Source organism: Vigna angularis, chromosome 7 (genome assembly GCF_016808095.1).
Source record: "Vigna angularis cultivar LongXiaoDou No.4 chromosome 7, ASM1680809v1, whole genome shotgun sequence".
Lineage (NCBI taxonomy): Eukaryota > Viridiplantae > Streptophyta > Magnoliopsida > Fabales > Fabaceae > Vigna > Vigna angularis.
Window position 1 is genome coordinate 10978870 of NC_068976.1, and position 23123 is coordinate 11001992.

The 23123-nt window shown below is 30.6% G+C and overlaps 2 protein-coding genes across 3 annotated transcripts; both read right to left on the reverse strand.

Annotated features, from left to right (window-relative positions):
• Window positions 1-11843: 11843 nt before the first annotated feature.
• On the reverse strand, window positions 11844-12780 carry LOC108320983 (probable carboxylesterase 1). The gene has a single exon (XM_017552590.2). The coding sequence runs from the start codon at window positions 12778-12780 to the stop codon at window positions 11851-11853; it is 930 nt and encodes a 309-aa protein (XP_017408079.1). The 3' UTR covers window positions 11844-11850.
• Window positions 12781-19962: 7182 nt separating this feature from the next.
• Window positions 19963-21069, reverse strand: LOC108320982 (ethylene-responsive transcription factor SHINE 2). Of its 2 annotated transcripts, none has more exons than XM_052880571.1 (2): window positions 20887-21065; window positions 19963-20720 (listed from the first exon to the last, which is right to left on the reverse strand). In XM_052880571.1, exons 1-2 carry the CDS (start codon window positions 20923-20925, stop codon window positions 20199-20201), a joined length of 561 nt encoding a protein of 186 aa, XP_052736531.1. In that variant the 5' UTR covers window positions 20926-21065; the 3' UTR covers window positions 19963-20198. The 2 variants fall into 2 exon arrangements, with proteins under 2 accessions (XP_052736531.1, XP_017408078.1); XM_017552589.2 differs by having other exon boundaries at window positions 19964-20700; window positions 20887-21069.
• Between the last annotated feature and the right edge of the window lie 2054 nt (window positions 21070-23123).

The following is a 23123-nucleotide window of genomic DNA, read 5'->3' on the forward strand; positions in this document are numbered from 1 at the left end:
GATTTTATTTACCTTATAAATAATTTTATAATTAAAAATGGTTAAATTTTAAACAACGACCAAACCGAAAAGAAAAGAAAAACTGCTAAATTAATAAGAACAGTTACTTAAAAGATAAAATTAATAAAATAATAATTTTAATTTTAAAATAACTTTATTAAAGGATAATATTGGAAAACAATTGTGGACATCAAAGATATATCCTTTATATACATATTTAGATAATTATTTTAATTTAAAAAATACGTTATTAAATGGTAAAATTGAAAAACTAGACACTAAAAATAGAAATATCTTTATATATAAATATAAATAATTATTTTAATTTTAAAAAAAATTTATTAAAGTGAAAAATTTTAAAAACAATGTGATTAAAAAGGAAAATCTAAGATATAGATAAAAGATAAAAATTATATTACTATAACAATTATTAAAATAAAAAATTAATGTAACATCTCAGATTTTCAATACTGTTAACACTGTTATAATTCATCATATATTTAATAAAATTAGAACAGTTAAGCATAATGCATACACAAATTGTTACCGTGATCTAAATATAACTATAATAGTACGACATACACCAAAAAATAAATACCCAAAAAAATCATTTTTACACTATATATATATATATATATATATATATATATATATATATATATATATATAACCATCAAAAAGAAAAAAAATCTTAATCTTAATCCTATATTCTTTCTCCACTACCTAATAGTTGATCCAAAAAAAATTTCCCATATGCTCACGTTATAAAGAGATAATTGTAAATCAGAAAAGGAATAAACACGAACACAAAGAAAATGGCAAGTTAATGTTATCAAATAATACACATATAATCATGGTTTAATAATTTGTCGGATCCTTTTATGACTGAGAATCTCAAAAAATAAGTTCCTTACTTATTTTTCATCTTGAATCCTAATTTTTGAAAAATTGGTACAACTAGAGTCATGACATTAAAATTGAGTAACGTAGTTAGACTACCGTATGTGTGGCATGATGATGGTGTTTTCTTTAATGACATGGCGTAAGTAATATAGTTAATAAGGGATTATGACGTGTAAACTAATACTTTTTTAATTAAAGAAATTGGGGAAATTGTAATTAAACACAACCCCTTTCTTCAAATTAAGAAATTGAGAAAACAAATTAGGGAAAACTATGACTGTTTCATGTTTTCCTTCTCTGGTTCAGTTCTTCTTTGAGAGAAAGGGGAGGCACTCTCTTCTTCCTTCTTTCAATATAGTTCGTGTTCGCATCGCAAGGAGAGAAGACTCAATTTCTCTCCTCTATTTATGGTTATTCTTGCAGGGAGGGTTTCGTTTCCGGCGTCTCAATGGTGCGAGGAGCTCGTTTCGTTGGCGTTTTTATGTTGGTGGAGATCGCGGAAGCTCCCTCTTTCGAAGCAAACATTAACAGTAGCGAAATGGACTGAGATTTTCATTTCACATTTCAAATTAGGGTTTTGTTTTGAGAATTTTAGGGTTTTGTTTCTTCTGTTCTTGATTCTTCTGTGCAAATTTGGTTTCAGAATTTAGGTTAGGGTTCATGCATTTGGGTTTTCTTGTGATATTGTGATTTGGGATTTTCGTTTTCGAATTGGATTTTTGCTTGTGAATCTGAATTTCGCAATGAGGGATTTTAAGTGTTTCTTCTCTATTATGTGATTGAACAAAAGCTTTCACATGTTTCTCTAATTGATTCCCAATTTTTTTTCAATGAACCCTAATTCAAAGAAAGAACTTTGACTTTCAAAAAGAACTTTAAGTTTATGAGCCCTAAATTCCTAAAAAGCGATTCAAGCTAAAGAAGCCAAATCCCTAAATTTTGTCAATTTGAAGTGTGAATGAACTCTAATTTTCCAAAATGAATTCCCAATTTCTGAAATTGATTACCCATTTTTATGAACCCTAAACTCTAAGTTTCTTTTCATCCATAATTCGAAGAAACTATTCAGTTTAATTCACTTTTGTCAAATTCTTTAAATTAAAAATCCAAAAAGAAAAATACATCATGTCAAAATCACCTAGAATAAATAAAAAACTCCATGTCATTTAAAACACTATCATCAGCATGCCACGTATACGTTAGTCTAATAGCATTACTCCAATTTAACGACAAGACTCTAATTGTAAGTAGGGGCCTTATTTGAGATTTTGAACAAAAAAAAGGACCTGGCGAATGATTAAACCTATAATCATTTACAAACATCAACTTAATATTCAATTATCAACAAATAACAATGTTCATACATATTTTGATATCGAACTATAGGGGCTCTACTCCGGAGGTGGTGCAACAACAACACCTTCCTCAACAACTACCACACTCCAAGGTTAATCCTTCAAGCATCTATTTGAAAAAGAATTGACCATAAGACTAAGGATTTTCTGCTACTCTCCACATAACTATCATTCTCTTCTTGAGACTGAAAGTTATTGAGAGCTTTAGAATAACCCCTAATTACTAACATAATACACACACTTACATGTAATCATCTTAAGAATTTCTCCTTGAAATTCTTATAACATCATATACATATCCCACACACACAAGTAACTTCATATCCAACTTAAATAATAATTCATACATGAAATATCCATTTTACCTTTAATACAATGCCAATATAACAATGTAAACCTCCACACATCACATCTCAACAAACATCATTTAAATAGTGTACCAAGAATAGTTACATGGAACCTATATGCCAAAACAAAGAATTTAAAGACCCTAAAAGCAAAAGGAATGTAAAAAAACAGAAGGAAAGAATCAGCCAAAGCACATGGCGTTGAGCGACACATCCCTGTCATTAAATGACGTTCTTCTCGCAAATTTGGCGCCTAAGTGCCACCTATGTGTAGCTAAGCGCCAAACCTTGCGGTTTTTTGCCGCTTGAGCGTCACTAGACTACCTCTGAGTACCATACAAGATTTTATAACATTACACAAATCAAACCAAATGAACTACATACCTCCCCAAATGATCAAAATAGTATCCTAAGCATATAATTTATTGTAAAAAAAGGTTTTCAACTCAAAATGGAATACCAACTTGATCACTTATTAATAATTTAGTTCATTCAATCAACTAAGTACTCCAAATCACCACTAAACATATTTCCTGCATTTCAAACCATATTTCTATGAACTAAGTGGTTATACACAAGTCCTAATTGACCCCAAATAAACACCAAAACTCAAACTCCCGAAACACATTCCTCTAGAATTTCACTTGTTTAAACCCCACTTTAGACTAAAAAACAACTTGCACACCTCCCTCTTTTCTTCACCAAAATTTATAGTAGCTGCTATCTCAAACATAACCACTCAAGTGATCAAAATACTTAGCATTCAACGATCATTCACAACCAAATCTTTCTAATTTCAAATAACTCGCATTCACATCCAATTAAAACAATCATGATATCCTATCATGAAATTATTCAGCAAGTTATATACATGTTATTTTCATAACTCAAACAATCATCTCAATTAAAGCACACCAGTTTAGATTTACAATTCGTATAAGTTTTATAAACAAAAAAATAGTTTTCCTTTTGTTGGAAATTCTAATCGTTGTAGACCAAAACTACTCCTTCAGTTTAGAGAACTCTAATCTACATGTACATACCACAGAAACATGATCAAAGTACATGGTTAGAATCACTTATCAACTAGTCAAAGTATTAGGTTGTGTTTACTTGTGAGTGGATGGATTTGAGATAGAGTGAATGAATGGATTTGAGAATAAAGTGTGTGTTGTTTTTTAAAAAGGATTTGAAGGTGAAAGTGAAGAGATTTGAAGGTAAAGTTTGTTAAAGATTTTATACATGTGATAGAATAAAATAAATAATTTAATAATTTACATATAAGATTACTATTTTACCCTTATAGTTGAAATAAATATATTATTATTATTATTATTAGTATCATTATTATTATTTCTATTTGGTTAGTATTATTATTATTATTACTATTAGTAATTATTACAATTATTAGATGTGAATGTATTATTTCCTTCCCTCAATCCTATTTCTTTATAAATCCACTAAAGTGAACATGCACAACTCTCGTAATTTCATCGTCTCCAACAATGTATCAACCAAAGTGAACACAACCTCAAGTGATCTAATTAATTATATATATGGCTAAGAGTATATATGTCATTAAATATTAAGTGTGTAGATATCATATCCAACATTTCTAGTATGATTAGGGGTCAAATTAAGAATATTGATTTTCTAGAAAAAGTAACCAATATAGGTTACATAAAATGGTTATGGTCCCATCTGTGAGCATGTACATATTATTTATGCTTCTTTCTCTTCATCCCATCAAAAAAGAAAATCAAGAGGAAACTTAAAGTGATATATAATTCAAAGATCAAATATATTTGATCTACGTTGTTCCTAATGGCCAATCCAGGTACACTTCCGCTTGTTCTATGGAATATTGGGGATTGCTCAATTAATTGAAGGGTTTATGACTCATTGTTATTAACTTGATTTGATTCATATTCTAACAGAATGTGCTTGTCCTTTTAATGAATATTAAGATGAATGATTTTTGTTAGTATTGAAGGTCCTAGTAGACAAAATAAAGGATGAATTGGTTTGTAGTTGAAAACTTAATGTTTTAAAACATTTAACCAGTTTAAAAACTAATTTACAAACATCAATCAAGAATCTATTACAAATATCATAGTTATTGGTGAAAATTCATGCAATTTATAACTTGCAATGTAAGGGAGATTAAGGATAGAGAAATTTGCACAATCATTTTTATACTAGTTCAAAACAAAACAACTTCTACATCCAACTGCAATTACCTCAACTAAGATGATCACTTATCATTATCTTGGATTTTAAATTACAACCACTAATCACAAATGCAACATGCAAAGTCACTATTAAGAAGTGAACTTTAAGTCTAACTCAACCCCACAAAACCGGCTTATAATTATATATTATAATTTGGCCTTATCTCTAGTCGATGTGGGACTTCCAACACACCCTCTTCACGCCGAGGTATAAACATCTCGAGCGTGAAAGTAGAATTAATGGGTGGTCCGATAGTGGCCCGACAACGGATATAACAGAATGCCCACATAGATCTCATTAGGATAGGCTCTAACCATGACTTTGATACCATATTAAGAAGTGGACTTTAAGTCTAACTCAACCCCACAAAATTGGCTTGTAAGGCGAGGTTTGCACCCCACTTATATATTATAATTTGGCCTTATCTCTAGTCGATGTGGGACTTCCAACACCCCCCTTCACATCGAGGTATAGATATCTCGAGCGTGAGAGTATAATTAATGGGTGGTCCATTAGTGGCCCGACAACAGGTGAAAAAGAATGCCCACATAGATCTCGCTAGAATAAGCTCTAATCATGGCTATGATACCATATTAAGAAGTGGACTTTAAGCCTAACTCAACCCCACAAAATTGGCTTGTAAGGAGAGGTTTGCACCCTTCTTATATATTATAATTTGGCCTTATCTCTAGTCGATGTGAGACTTTCAACACACCCCTTCACGCCGAGGTATAAACATCACGAGCGTAAGAGTATAATTAATGGGTGGTCCGATAGTGGCCCGACAACAGGTGGAACATAATGTCCACATAGATATCGCTAGGAAAGGCTCCAACCATTGCTCTAATATCATATTAAGAAGTGGACTTTAAGTCTAACTCAACTCCACAAAATCGGCTTGTAAGGTGAGGTTTGCGCCCTACTTAAATATTATAATTTGGCCTTATCTCTAGTCGATGTGGATTAAAAAGTGGACTTTAAGCCTAACTCTACCCCACAAAATCGGCTTGTAAGGTGAGGTTTGCATCCCATTTATATATATATATATATATATATATATATATATATATATATATATATATATATATATATATATATATATATATTATAATTTGACCTTATCTTTAGTCGATGTGGAACTTCCAACAGTCAAAGTTAAGATAAACAAACACACCTTCTCTGAAATACCACAGAGAAGGATAAGTCACCTCTCTTGAATACACAAGAGATGAAAACACTTCTCTTGAATTACCAGAAGGGATGACACACCTTCCTTGAAATACCACAAGGAATAAACCAACACTTCTCTACAAATACCATAAAGATGAAAGCAGAACAACCAAACAAATACAACTACTTCCCTTGACACACACAAGGAATGAAAACACACACCTCCTTCGAATAACTTACAAGAGATGAAAGGACACTTCCTTTAACTAACCTTTAAGGAATGAAGGCAAGCTTTGAGTCACAATGACAACACACCTTATAACAAAAATCTGACTTAGAGAGTTTTCACAAAAACATATTTTTAGAAAATAGATTTCAAACCTCAATAATGTGTTCAAAAGTGTGTTTATAATGTTTTAAGAGAGTTTGCAAATCTTCTATATTCTCTTCTACATTGTTATGTTGTCTATACAATAGCCTCTAATAGCCCTTTTATAAAAAATAACAAGTTATAACTATTATAGAAAAAGTTTGCCACTTACAACATTTGAAAATGGCTAGTTAATATTAAAGGTGAAATAATAAATTATAACTTTACCCAATTGATTGGAAAATCGGTTATAGGTTTTATTTTTTTAAAAACATGGAAATAGTAATGCTTTCTATATTTTTGAAATAAATTATTTTATTTTGTATAGTTCTTAAAAATATATTATAGTACTCGAATTAAATATTTTTTAGTCTAGTTTCAAGCGAAAAATATAATGAATTGGTTTGGAGTTCTATAAAAAATGTTATGGCCATTGAGCAAATGTCAAAGTTAAGATAATTGATTGTACAATCAATTATAGCTGTCCATAAAGCATTTGGAATCAATTATTATGCATATAATCAATTGTGAGGTGGATTTTTGGAAGACAACTTCAAATTTCATAGAGTCCTCCATTTTACAAATAATTGATTAGAACTTGGTGTCAATTGATTATATGTTTCCCATAAAGTATGGTTAATTGATTGTTTTTCATAAAGTGGATTGGATCAATGGGTTATGTGAAAAACATTTTTTATTTTTTAAATTGAGTTGCATATAGCTTATAACTCCAACAAAAATATGTTTTAGTATTCAAAGTAAATGTCTTTAAGTCTACAATCCAATACAAACAAGAATAACCTCATTTATTTAAAAAGTTATGAGGAAAATAGTAGAAAAAATCAAACCTGTCAAATTCATTACAATCGATTGGAACTTGCCTAGAACTTATAAGACAATTGTGACATCCCAAAATATAGCAACCACATCATATAATTTAGGAGTCAACATTCCCAATAAAGAGAACAGTTAGAGTATGACTGGCAATCAAATACGAAATTACAGTCATCTAAAACATAATACAGAGTTTAAACTTAGACAATTTAGAGTATTTAATATCCAAAAGGTTTAAATATCTAAATCCTAAGTAGATCGTGTAGCAGCATCATTCTCCTCCAACTCTTGCTCCAGAGGTATTTCCTCAACCACATCTGCTCCCATTCAAAGGGATGATCATCGCCAAAGAAACATACCCAAACAACATAATCACAGAAGCAAGGGTGAGCTAGATAAACAGGCAATAATCATACTGTTCAATCAATTCATGTCATCATGCTCAGTTACATATAAAAGAACAATTAAAGCATACACATTAAACCACGACTCACTCACCCACACGACTCATCCAGATTTGTATAACTGTCGAACTATTGGTCGTCTTTGCACTTGCATAGTTCAGCTGGCACTCCCCAACACTAGCAAGGTAAATCCCCCAATTTGTCTATGTCTAAACTCTAAGACTATAGACGAGGACTTCCCTCTACTCTCACCACTTACATTGTTCTTCTCTATTTGAGCATGAGCAATGCTTTGAGTATAGGGATAGACATACCAGTTCAAAGCTCCATACAATTATACAGAACAACAATAACACCCCACACATCACTTTCAATCATCTCACACTGAGATGTCTACTTCATACTCAATTACATCATTTCAATTTGCAGTCACATTATTTCAAGCAACACAATTCAAATACATGGACATACATACATCCTGGCAGTCAAACAACATCAAACAGCTCAAACAGATGTGGAAAAATATGAAACTCACCGAACCAGGTCTCACAATGCACCAAGATGCAAGGCTAGACAGCAAAAATTCGCATAGCGCACCACCCTTGGTGCGCTGAGCGAATTTTCCTAATGAGGTGAGTGTTTTTCAGCTAAAATTCGCATAGTGCACCCCTCTTGATGCGCTGCGCGAATTTTCTTGACAAAAGGACAACTAAAATTCGCATAGTGCACCATATTTCGCATGGCGAATTAATTCGCAGCATACATCAGGCTTCAAACCTCTCGCTATGCACCCCACTCGCTCTTCGAATTAAATGGGCAGTGATCCTAGACCACCACCAGTCGCATAGCGACAGGATTCGCCATGGCGAGTCCAAAAACAGTGAACATCACCCTCTGGAAATCCGCACAGCGCACCAACTCGCACAACGAATTTTCAAGATAGTGAGGACCCCTTTTCAGGGTCTTGTTACGCGAGACAACTCGCATAGCGACACTGCATAATCTGTAGTACGTGAATTTTGCATAATCACTCACTTACACTAACCCTTACCATTTCTAGGACTCTTGGTTAACTTCTAAGACCTCCAATTCGATTATTAAGTGTAATTCTTCTTATCTAGATGATCCAAATCCTTCCCAGTACTAATCTAAAGTGATTAAATTCAGTTTTACCATTTAAAACACCAATCCCTGCAACTTATGGACAAATTCTCATCTCAACCATTATCTCAAGACTTACTCAGTTCTCTGACCCCTCACCAGTTATATTGACTCAGCTAAACTATCCCAACTGCCCAATTGGTCACCGAAGAAAAATCAGATGTCTGAACGCATCAGTCTCACCTTCGTCGCCAGCACATATGACTAGTCACAACTGACTGGACCAGGCCAGGGATGCTCTATGATCAGGAATGTGCCAACTCAGGTTTTTAAGATTCTTCTATCCTACCAACACAGTGCTCTCAACAAGTCCCAAGTTATTTTTCTCAGTCGTCCCATCTGCCTTATTGTACTCTAGACCACATTCACCCAATTTTAGTACTCCACTTCCCTCACAGTAACTTAAAGCAATACATGTATCCACTCACCATCCATTTTAATTATTTTCCAGAGTTCTTACTCAAATCCAGAAACCCAGTACAACCAACATAATGCTCATCCAAGTCAAACAATGTTTAGCACAACTTCCACACATCCAGTAGATACAAATCAACATGCTGATAAGTGTGAAAAAGAGTTGTTTTTATACTTATAAATGAACTCAATCTTGTAATTTTTCATGTTGTTCCTCGTTGAAAAGTTGTAATAGGTAGTAGATTGTTATGTAAAATATTGTACAGGAAATGATATATTATTTAGACTCTGTCAGCCAATTTTCGCAAAGCGAAAGCCAAAATTCGCACTGCTAGAAAAAGAAAATTCGCATAGCGCACCAGTACCTGTGCGCTGAGCGAATAACATCAGTTAAAATACAGCAGTTAAGAAAATTCGCATAGCGCACCAGTACATGTGCGCTAAGCGAATTAATGAATTTAAGTGCCTTTAAAAGACGTGACAGAGCGACAGAAACATTCCCTTCGAACAGAAGTTCCAGACAAAAGAAAGAAACGAAAACATCTCAGGAACTTCTGGAGACTACCTCGAGGCATCAAGACACCATTGTTGCAAGGGATTGCTTCAAATGTGTACGTTTAGATGATTAGGAGTAGTTTTTCTTTCGTTGGAATTGGATGTAATGAACTTACTCTGATGTAATTTTCCTGTTCAATATATTGTTGTTCGTTCATATGCTCTTTCTTGTATTTACTATAATTGTATGGAAATATAATGTTATTTGAATGTCTCTGATTACTGAAAAGTAATTTTGAACATGAACATAGATAGAGCACCTAAGTGATTTGGGATCTAGGGATAGACTCAATAACTTGGTCATTCTTAACATCGGCCATAATGCATTGTATGTTAAATTGACTAAGGGATTAGCATTTTAATATATTAATTTAGAACTAGTTGTTAAGGGATTAGGACTAGTATGCCTTGATGTGAATGTTTGAATGAAGTAATGAAATATTGAACAGAGTTTTATATTCATATGATTCATGAAACCCAATTCCAACAAAGTTTCTTTTAAATATAATTCCTTGCACACCAACTGTTTGATAAAAATACCAAAAAGTGTTTCTTGTGTTTTTTTGTAAACACTTTGATGTCTAATTGAGTTATAAAAGGAAGAATTGTCATGTGTTGCACAAGTCCCTTGGGAGAACGATACTTTGAACTTACTCTATATTACTTGGAACGATTTGGTATACTTGCCAAAAAGTTATCACATGCTCACCACAAAATATAACTCAACAGTACATAACAGTTTAAATCAACACACCAATTCAGGACTTAACATGCATATATCTCATAAATTAATTTCAAACAAAATAACTAGCTCCCCTTACCTTGAAGTTGAGCAGTATAGCCTACTGGAGTGCCCTAACCGTGCCTTCACAGGAAGAACTTAAACGGTGCCCGATCCGAACGAAAATACGATCAATTCAAAAGGAAGCCTTTGGCGTGGTGAACGTCTGAGCACCTTCCAACCCAAGATTGAACAGTTCAAAGAGCTGGAAATTTAGAGAGGAGAGAAGAGTTTAGGGCAAAGGTTTTAAAGAGAGAAAGGGAAAGCAGAAGTTGATTACTCTGGCTTTTGGGGAATGACCCTGGCTAAGGTAAGTTTCCCTTAGTCTGGGTCTGACTACCTCTAACTAGGACCCAATAACCTTATAGTTTTCCAGGCCCTCACACAATCAATTGTACAATTGATTGTTGAGTAAATTTTACTTGAAAAACTTACTTCTCCAAGGTAATTTTGGTATTGTCTGCATATGCCTTCAACTTGATTCTTCAAGTTATCTAAGATTCTATTTTGTCGTAACACATCTTCCTATTCTATTATAACAATTTTTGCACAAATACATGTCTTCAAGCTTATTGAACATCTTTAAGACTTACTTCTACTTGAACCTTTCATCAAAACTTCTTTATCCATTTGCAACCTTTTCATGTTGTTGTTTGTTCAAGAGTTTTTATATTCGTTCATAAAAAAGTGTAACTAATAAAAAATTTCATACATTAATTAAATCACTTTTTTTTTCTAAATTATGAACTCAAAATGTTCAACATATCTTACAATTATATATTTTTTATTAAGATATTTATAAGTTTATGAATTTTCATTTTCCTTCTTTACGTTTCAAAATTTATAATTTTGTTTTCTATAGTAACCCTATGTAGTCATTTTGTTAAGAACGTAATTTTATAAATTGATTATTCATGAAGAAAAACTAATCTTTGGTTTGAGACTTTAAGTTGTCTTTTATTGGGAGAAGTCAAGGAAAAACTTTCTAATGTTCATTGACTGAAACAAATGAAGAAAAAAAAATGTTAACCTATTATTTATCAGTACAAGAACAAATACATAAACAAGTTACAAACAATATTATCAAATCATTTATATTATCATAATAAATGAGTTGGGTTAACTATTAACCTACATACAGAACCAGCATGAATGCAAAAAAAAAAAATTATATAATTTATACATATACCAAGATTACATGGGTGAAAAATTCAACAGTTATAAAACTACAAACAAAACAATTAATGACAAAATATATTTTATTCTTTGATGAATTTATTATTGACATTAAAAAAACATCTTTATGTAAGACTCGGAGTTCAAGCTAATATTTTTCTATGAATCTAGTCATTTGAGTTTGCAGTAAACGAGCTGCGGAAGATTGAGGATGATATACATGAAATACATGAGACTCTTCCTTTGCCTCCACAAGTGTCACTTTTTTCACTCCTTTGTTCTTCAGAAACTCCACATACATCACTCCTCTTTCATTCAGAAAATCTTCACCAGCAACATAAACCTCAGTTGGTGGAAATTTAAGCCAAACAGTGTTACCTAGGTCATGTTTTTCAAAGTTACAACCATAGTAGTCACGGTTTGAGCCTTCTGGTATACTCAGCCTCCAAAACATATCATTCATGGTTACATCCTCTTTGCTTTCATCAACCATCTCTTTCACGGTCCTTTTCTCACTTCCAAAATAGGGATGTATTGGCATCAACCCAGTGATTCTCAAAGGGCATGCAGGGGTTTGAATTGCCTTCACTGCAACATGATGTGCAATGTTACCTCCTGCACTATCTCCTGAGAGAAAAGCCCTAGTTGTGTCAGCTTGTTGAAGCAAAGATTCAGAACCAACTTGTTCACTCAGCCATTGAAGTGAGGCGTAGCAATCTTCATAGGCAATAGGGAGACGGTGTTCTGGAGCCAAACGATAGTCAACAGAAAGGATAATGGACTGAGATGTGACACAGAAGTCACCAAGAAAAGTGTGGTAGCCAAGCCATGTGGTGGATCCAATGCAGAAGCCACCACCATGGAAATAAACCAAGAGAGGAAGCTTCTTTGAGGAAGTTGGAAAGCTTGGAAGGAAGATTCTTCCTGTGATACCTTTTGATGAGTCTATGATCACATCCTTTGATTTGTACCCATTGGTTGATTCTAAGGAGGCTAAGGCAGTTTCAGGGTCGAAGCGTTTCACAGAACCATTTGAGTAAACTTGAAGAAATTTAGGTGCTTCTGCTATTATAGACATTTTATCTGAGATGAAACTTCTGTCTCTGAAGTGGGAGATTTTATACAAAGCCATGAGAATTCAAATAGTGTATGTATATTTGCTCCTTATTGCATGCATTTTTTGTGCTTGCATTGTAGGTAGCCAATGCATGGTATATTTTGTTTGTTTGGTCATTTACATCACATGGTTGTATTTTCTTTATGTTACAGATGTTACTCATGCATTCTTTGTTGATTCCAATGAAAAGAAAATTGACTTTTACTATGTTGACCAACGTATCATGTTTTATGGAAATTGTATCGTGTATTAATTTTTCAAATTAGATGGATTACTTTAAATATGACAAGTTAAAAGTATCTCCATACAAACTGTTAAATGTTTAGTAACACATTTTTTTTTCTGAGGAAATATACCTAAAACTTATTTTACAGCTTTGTGACTTTGTTTAAAAAAAGAGTAAGTTTGCTAACTTCTCTTATTTTTTTATTAGGTTAGTTTAAAAAATAAATTATTTGAAATACACGTGTTCTCAATACACGAGAGCTTGATCTCCCTAGTCTTTGATAAGAGAATATGCAAAACTACCTTGACAACAATAGGCCACACATAATAAATGTTATAATAATTGAATAAGATGTTATACTTCACGAATAGTACTTGTATAGGTTTTTGTACTTTGTGGGCCTAACACTAAAAAAAATTGTTATTTAGTGGCTCTTTTTTTTTTTTAATATTGAGAAGATTTTTACTCTATGCAAATCAATTTGTGGAAATTTTTCAAACTTACACACTTAAAGTCACCGCAATTGATTTGTGGAAGTTTTCTCTGGTATTAAATTTATATTTTGGAGATTTTTTCTGGAGGGTTTTAACATTTTCTATTAGTAACTTATTCTGTGAAGGATTGAAACTTCCTTTATTTATAATTATTTATCTACATTCATAATTTTTTAATTTAATGGATTTTTTTACAATAAGAAATAAATAAAATTGTAAAGTACACGAAAAATAATCAAAATTAATTTTATTGATATACATTCATGGACAATTACAATATAAATATAAAACAAATACATAATATTTAAGGAACATGGTAAGATTAACTAAAACATCTAGCATGGTCGAAGATAACTAGACCAAAAACACATGGACTAATGTTGATGACCTCATATACTTGATTGGATAACACTCTTTATTAATGTTATTTTTAATTGTTGTTGGAAAGTCTTGTTTTATAAGCCGTTTTTATAAGGTTGAGTTAGATTTAAAATTTACTTTTTAACATAGTATGATAATCATGAGTTAGAATATACCTTAGTGATATTTGTTATTTTTGTAAGGCATATCTTATCATCAGTTATATGATCTCTGTCTAATCACTCATTAATATTTAGTCTCACACTCGATATATATATATATATATATATATATATATATATATATATATATATATATATATATATATATATATATATAAGTATTTTAACATTTTAATCCGTGTCATAAGACGAATATGAAAACGAGAAAAGGATAAATATGTACATAATTATTCTTATTTCCATACTCAATTAAAAAAATTAAATGTTATTCCTACTAATCAGTGCAGAAATTTATCCTTAAAAAAATAATTCAAATAATATTAATAAAAACGAATTTATTTATCATTTTCATTGCTTTTTTTTTCTTCACCATCAATGAATAAATAATTAAAAAATTATGCATTACAAAGATACTCATTAAAAATATCATTTAATATACATTAAAGATGTTAGTGCAAATATTTCCATCCGTAATCCCTACTCTTTTTTTAGGGTTTGTTCACTTAGAGTATTTAGAGAAGATTAATTGGAAAAAGTGATTCAATAAATTTGAGGATAAATTTTTGTTGTTTGTTTGAGTAGATTTGAAGGTAATTGAGAGTGAATTTGAAAGTAAAGTTTGTGAGAATTAATTTAAGATTTGATTGATGTGACAAAATAAAAAAATTTGTTTAATTAGTAGAAATTAAAGATTACCAAAATATCCTAGTTATTAAAGTAATGTAAAACGGTAATTGTTAATAGTATATTTAATTGTAAAAATGTTTATAAAGAGTAGAAAATTAAAAATAACTATTTAAGTCAATTTTTAAAATGTAAAAAAATTATAGAATCAGGAAAATGAATTATTTTTAAATGTAGTATTAATTTTGATGAAGTTGAGTATGTGTAAGTGAGGTGCATGTTTAGACTATGTGTGGGATTAGATGTGAGCTTTGAAAGCATAGAGTAACTAATGTGGTAGTAGTGCTCTTTTTTCAGTGAAGTAACAACCTGTTATACCAAAAATACTTTCATCATGGTAAGTCCAAAATCCAATTAGGTGCCGCCGACGAACTCCAAACTCTTGTCCTCATGAACTAGGTTACATCCATTACTCCGATGCACGGTCACAGCCCCCGCCCTCACACGCTATGGGAAATCTCGTGTTTCTCAACCCCGTCGTGGTTGTCGGCGCCAACAACAATGACTCCTTCAACCCTCACATGTCGCCCTCTCACACCCAACAATTCGTTGGAATCCTTCTCCCCTTCCCAAGACCTCAATCACCACTTCATGCACGGGCACCACGATGTTTTGGCACTGCATGGCTTCCTCCCGTGCATGCAGTACAATCACTGGAATGCATTAGATCCGATTTCGTCTTCATCACGAACAACTTCGTCTTCATCATCAAAGACGCTACATCCTCCATCATCAAGGACAACTTTAGTTCTCCTTCTTCATACAAGTAGAATCGAATACTAGGCACAGGAACCGAATACACCTTGGCTTTGTTGTTCTTCATGGGCTCGAACCGAATAAATCCCCCTTAGAACCGAATACAACTTGCCTTTGCTGTTATTCATGGGGCTGGAACCGAATAAATTCCCCTTAGAACCAAATACGCTTTGCTCATCTTCATCTTCTCCAACTTCAAACACTCATTCTCTTCATCAACCACTTTCTTCTTCATCTTCCATCAACATTACCTTCTTCACCTACCACCAACCTACAACGAAAAAACAACAAATATTCCTCACTCGTCAAGGAATGAATCTTTTATGTGCATTGACTGTGTGAAGCAACTTCAGAAGCGCAGGAATTAGTTTCACATACAGGGACACTTGTGACTTTTTCAAAACGATTCCTCCAAATCTCACCATATTCGCGGGTGAGTGAACAGTAGAGTCATCTCACTTTTACCTTCAAATTCGTCTACGTATTTCTCCTCATATAAACACGATATTCATATCAATTCATCACCTTCAAAACTGAGTAAATAATAATTTGTGCTCATGTAAACACAAACTTAATGCTTCTTCCTACACCTCTCGAAGTTCTTCATGCACCTCTCAAATGACAAATGTGCCTTTTCATTTAAAAGTAAATAAAACAATTTATACAGTGAGTAATAAATATGGTAATCATTAATATTTACAAACCTACCTATATTAAATGAACGTGTATATTACTCTACACTTCTGTCGTTTCACTTCACTCTATGCTCATTGGTTCATTTCTTTTTACCAACTTTCGCAAACCGGTTAAGGAGGAAACGTATTTTGAAATTAGTTTCTCCTTGTAATTTTAATTTTTTTAAATTAAATTTATGTAATAATTATTATTATTTATTATATAATGTTTAATATGTTTTATTATTTTTTATTTATTAGTTCATTTTTAATGTCTTTTTGTTTTTAATTATTATTTAATTTTTAATATGTTTATGTCTTTTATTTATTATATAATTTTAATGTGTTTTATTGTTTTTTATTTTTTTGTTAATTTTTAATATGTCTTTATGTTTTTAATTTTAAATTTTAATTTTTTAATATGTGTTGTTGTTTTTTATTTTTTATTTAATTTTTAATTTTTAATTTTTAATATGTGATGTTGTTTTTTATGTATTATTTAATTTTTAATATGTGTTGTTGTTTTTATTTATTATTTAATTTTTAATATTTGTTGTTTTTTATTTATTATTTAATTTTTAATATGTGTGTTGGTTTTTTATTTATTATTTAATTTTAAATTTGTGTTGTTATTAATATTATAAGATGGATAAACATGATGAAACTGTAATTGATGAAGCTGAAAGAAAGGCCACGTTTTGTTAAGTTGTGAAAGAAGTAAAAAGTATAAAAAGTATAAACATGATGTTCAACTCTAATATGTATCCGAAACAAAAAAATGTGTATCCAATTAAGATTTTATTGGCTTATGTCAATTAACATTTTCCATCTGAAATTTGATACAGTTCATCATCCCTCCTCTCGATCTCTGTGAACATCACTCAATACCATTAATTCATTATGTGTTTCAATCAACTCATTCCATTCAGAAAGGAAACTGTTAAAAGAAAGGTTAGACAAAATATTGTATAAACAACATAATGTCAAAAACAATAATAACTACCAACAAACTACTGTATCAACGATCTAAGCCACACCAACAACAGCTGAGAGTGAAAAAATAAAAAAAAGATAAAAAACTCGCAACGAGAAATAATGAGAGGTAGAGGTGGAAAGTGATGCTAGAGTTTTTTTAATAAAGAATATGATACAATTAAAGTAGGTAAAAATTCCTTCTCAAGAGAACAAATTTAACATTATTTAAAAAATTAGAGGTGGAGAGAGAACTTCTCTAATTAAAAAGTTTAGGTTTAATTGATTCGAATGTTTTTATTTATGTAAATTTGTGTCAATTAGGTTTTCGTATTTTGAAATAGTTCAATTGGATCTCTATTTATGTAAAATTGAATCAATAAAATCTTTGTCGTTAAATCATGTGAACGACGTTAAATGTGTTGCCCGGTGACATGGTGAAGTGACATTTCATAAACACGTGACACAATAACATGTAATGACATGGATTTATTTGATTTTAAGTTTAAAATAAAATAAGCTAGCAACCCCTTCCCCTTTAACCCAGTCATCGTCTATGGTCTCATGGCTTGGCGTGTCCCAGACATGCTCTTTCGCTAAGAATCTAAAAAACTCAAAAAATTAGAGATACCCAATGGGGCATTTGAATTTTGAAGGACCGAAATATGCTATCTTTGACCTCAGATCTGCGTAGCATTTACGTTCTTCCAAATCCTGTTACATTTCAAATAAATAAATATCTTTCCTTTCTCTTTGCTTTTATTCAACCACATCTACAATTTTAAAGTTTTCTCTTGTGTCATAATTTGGATTTTACAACAATATGGGAGAAGAAAAGGAATGAGAGGTGAAGTGAAAGAGACGAAATATGTATCCACACACATTCATCTATCACAATGGGGAAGTTTTTGTGTGATTCAACCACCGTCACGAAACCATTCCAAGGTTCGCCGTCGACAGTGCTTCCATGGGGTGATTCCAAATCAGAGTCAATTAGAGTCCTAGATCTCATCGTTTCGGCTAGTGTTGATGGTGCGAACTTCACCGGTGGTTCGGAAAATGTCATCGGTTTGGCAGAGCAGCGAAGCCACCTCCAGAAGCTCCACACTAAATTTAAAACATTTAACATCATCTAAATTTAACGATAAATATTTTATTGATTTAATTTTACATAAATAAACGAAAACTTAATTGACCGAATAACTCCGAATGAATTAAACCAAAAGTTTATCCTTCCTCAATCCTTTGGAAAGTGTAAGAGTTGACTTGCATAGAAGTGAGAGACACTAATGTAAGGTGTTGGAGGTGACATGATAGGACAAAGATAAGGCAGAAAGAGTGTAATATTTGCCCTGTTCTCTAGGAGACATTTATTGATTCGCAACTACTTCAATCTTAACTCCCTTTCATGTCATTTTCTTATTTATGATTTTGAAGACTTGTTGCATTTGCTAAATAATATACACCACATGACTTTCCTACAAACAAATCTCCACCTTCACACTATGCTTCTATAACTTCCATTATTGCTCTTATTAAATACAACCTGCTATGCCATCTCCATATAATTTTTTATTTTCCATTTATCATCATAATATTTATTAGTCTTATATTTAAGTAATGATGCTATTAACACAATATTTTTATTTTTGTTCATTCAGCATTTCTTTACTTTTTTATCAACAATATTACCCGATACTATACGAGATAGTCGGAGTCCGATATCCATGGAGTGGATCTCCAAAATATTCGTAAATAATCATATTCTTAGATATTCATCTTACCAAACAATTTCGATATAATATGATAAGTGATTATCTACCAAAAATTTAAAGTAACGGAATGTGTTTTACATAATTATGGAAATATAGATATTTACCATAAGGAGTACTCATTGATTTTTTTTTTCATTATTCAATATATTATCATATCCATCACTTTCTAAACTTTTACAGGTTTAAGTGTTGGAAAACTTTAAATAGGTGGATATCACCATGGTGTTTCTCACAACTTTGACACTTCTTTATCAGATACACCAACTCAATTTTTGAAAACATTGTAGTACAAGAAAAATAAATTTACAAACAAAGAAAATCAATTGACATCCAAACATTTATTGAAAAAATATTTGTCAATAAATTTAATTAGTGAATAAAATTTATTAATAAATATTAATCAATAAAATATTTATTAATAAATTTTATTAATAACTAAAATATTAATAAGTATTGTGATTTAATTTTTTTTTCACTTTTTTTATTGTTATTTTTTTTCTTCTTATCATCTCTTTTGTCACTCATTGGTGTCGCATTAATTGCCTTCGACTTTTTTTTTATATCACTCATATTTAACAACTTATCGATAAATTTTAAAAAAATACAATTACCAACAACTTTTTAAAAAAGTAAATTACCAATAAAAAATTAATTAATAACAAATTTTATGATTAAAGTCCAAAACAATAACATAACCATCCATTTTATTAAGGAATAAAGTTATCAATAAAAATATCTATTAATCAATAATAAACATTATAAAATATTAATAAATTATAATGACAAATTCATTAACGATAAATATTTTTATAAAAATTATAATTTATCAATAAAAAATATTTATCAGTAATTAAAATTTTAAAATTTGTCACTAAAATCAATAAATAAATTCTGATGTGCAAATAAGTTTTTTTAATGGATAAAATTCTATTAATAATTTAACATTTTCTTGTAATATTAATTATCTGAACTCGTCCAAATTTAGTAATACCTCTCAAATTAAATTTCACTAACCCTCTTTTTTCAAATTGTTTACATATTAAAAGGTATCCATCAAATAGACAGAGATCGATTAAATTCTCTGAATGATTTATCCACATGTATATTGTATTGTATCCCAATACATTAACATCATATTAGCACTATGATGAGATTGTCAATAACCATCTTACACAATCCAAAGAAAAAGCATATGATAAAGATAGAAGAAAATGGACATGCTGCTATGTATATTTATATTTTCATTTTTTCAAACCCTAAGGTGAATTAATTATACTTGAACCAGCACATGGATAGTTCCAATTAAGCAGCTCATCAATCATCTGCATCACAATTCTATCTTCTTCGTCTTCTTCACCATCATTTTGTGTAGATCCTTCTGACACACCTGACTCAGTCTCTGCACGTTTCTTCCCAAGCTCCACCCTCACAATCCAATTGGAGTCTGAGTGTGCTCCTGCACCCTTTTGCCACACTCCAATGTGGGAATTGTCAGCATCCAGTCTCAGACATGTGAGGGATGGAGAAGGGTCTCTGCAACACCTCTTCAGTTTTCTACTCAGATCCTCAGAAAGAACATTCGGAGACGAAAAAGGGTCCTCACAGACGGTGGAATTGGTGCAACCTTCAGCCTCATTCAATGCTCGTGTGGGGAAATTGGTCTTGGCATTTCGACCATTCATCAAAATGGCTGCTTGGTCATATGCCCTTGCTGCAGCCTCTGCTGTCTCAAATGTCCCTAGCCACACCCTTCTCTTCCTGTTCATCCAAAACCATCTCTGTTAATGCATGTATAAACTTTCATCAGCCTGAAACTGAATTCATGCTACAACTATAACATCTTTCCAATAATTTAATGTTTCATATTAAATGTATACTTTTAGAAGGTTTAGTACATAATATTGCAAGAGGTTAAAATTGAAAGTAGGAAGTATGGGTGATTACAGCAAAGGGTGACGAATTTCTGAGACCCATGAGCCCCATTGGCGTTGCCTCACTCCTCTGAACTTCTTCTTTGCTTGGACCATGGCTCTGTGTGGTGGGAAATAAGGGTACTTTAGAATGAAGAGAACCTAAGTACGAGGTAATTAAGATGCTGCATGAAATTAATATAAGGGTGGAGATACAACAATGACAAACGTTGAAGACTCAGTTTCTGATAATGTCAGACTTATATAGATTGTCGGTTGATTTGGTGAGAAAGTCTGGCTAATAATTAGTCACACAATATTACCAAAGAGATGCAGCACGTTATAATATAATATAAATTTTATTTTTTAAATTAACCTTTTGAAATTAGGTTCAACTTAATGTTTTTAAACTTTTTCCGTTTTTACCTTTGATATGTTTAATTATATATGTTTTCTAAATGTATTTTTTAAAGATACTAAAGCCATATTTAGTTTAGATTATTTAAATATGACTAAATTTTATTTTAAGTAAACTATTTTTAAAGTTGAAATAAAGTTAAAATTATTTTTAAACAAGTTATTGGATTTCCTATTTTTCATGCTCAACATATTTGATCATGAATATTTTCTAATTGATCATAGTTTTTTTTTTTTCACTTTGTGATTATGATCTAACGAGATCCATCCCTTTAACCTTTATGAAGAGCATGCACCCTTGTCTACCAAGGAAATAAAGGATTAATATTTATTATTAAATATCCGTAAACACCAATAAATAATATTTCGAAATATATTTAGGTTACCCGCATTAAAGGATATATATATATATATATATATATATATATATATATATATATATATATATATATATATATATATATATATATATATAGAATTTTTAATGAAAGGTAAAATTTAGTATATTTTCAGAAATTTAGGACAAATTACACTAATAACTGATAAAAAAACATTTCGAGTTCTTTTTAATATTTAAAGTAATATTGAATAGGTGGAAAATGAACTATTTTTCAAGTAATTAACGGGATTAGAGTAATTTGTAAGGAATGTTGCTATAGTGTATTTTAAATAATTAAAAAAGTGTTAATGTGGTGGTAGAACTTAATATAATTTATTAAGAGAGATTTACATATTATTTGATTTAATCCTTTTTATTTTTAAAGCATTTAATTGCATGAAGTTAATTTTTTTTTTATCTTCCTTAGAATTTCTTTTTGGAGCTTTACAGTTATGCATTAAAGGTTTCACCTGCTACGTTAGGATAAGTCCCTGACTTCTTAACAACTTAAAATAAATGAGCAACACTGGTAGGGTTTCTTTTCTAACAGCTCTAGCTGTGCTCCAAAGAAAAAAAGAAAATAATAGTAAATTTTTTATCTTCACTTTCAATCTACCAATAAAAAAAATATAACATAATCATAATGGAATGTTTTTTTTTAAGACAGTAAGAGTATTTAGTGCATGTCCATATTATATATATATATATATATATATATATATATATATATATATATATATATATATATATATATATATATATATATATATAATTGCTTTTCTTTCAAAAATGTTGACAAAAATCACAAAAAGTTGGATATATTTTATTATTAATTTAAAAAAAAATATAAATTTGGACACACACATATATATATATATATATATATATATATATATATATATATATATATTAACTATATTAACAACTTATCGTAAACCAAAATATTTTGATACATTAAAAAACATTTATTATTAAAAAAATAGTTATATTATGTATACCATATTAATTATAAAATAAACCTCAATATATTAAATCTTTAAAATAGTTAAATTAAATGATTGAAATATATTTTCAATTTAAGTTCCGCATGCAACGCTTATTTTGTGGGTAGATTTAATGATGTTGGCAAGTACGTTGACTTTATGTGTTCAACTTCAACTCTGACCCTGTAACAAATTCATTACATGATTTAATATTATTCTTTATTTATTAAATTATTATTATTTCTATTTAAAATTTTCCCATTTTAACTTTATTTTTGTGGATATAACGATACACTTTAGTTAGGTCTCTCTTTTCTTCTTCTCGTTATATTTTTTTATGGACAATAAATTTAAAATTTTACATAAGATTTTAAATTTTTATAGTAAATTTATTGAGATGAGAATAATAAATCATACGTGAATAATGTGTTTATATAATCTAACATTTCAATACATATTTTACTAGGGTTAAACTTCCCTAGTGTAGAAATC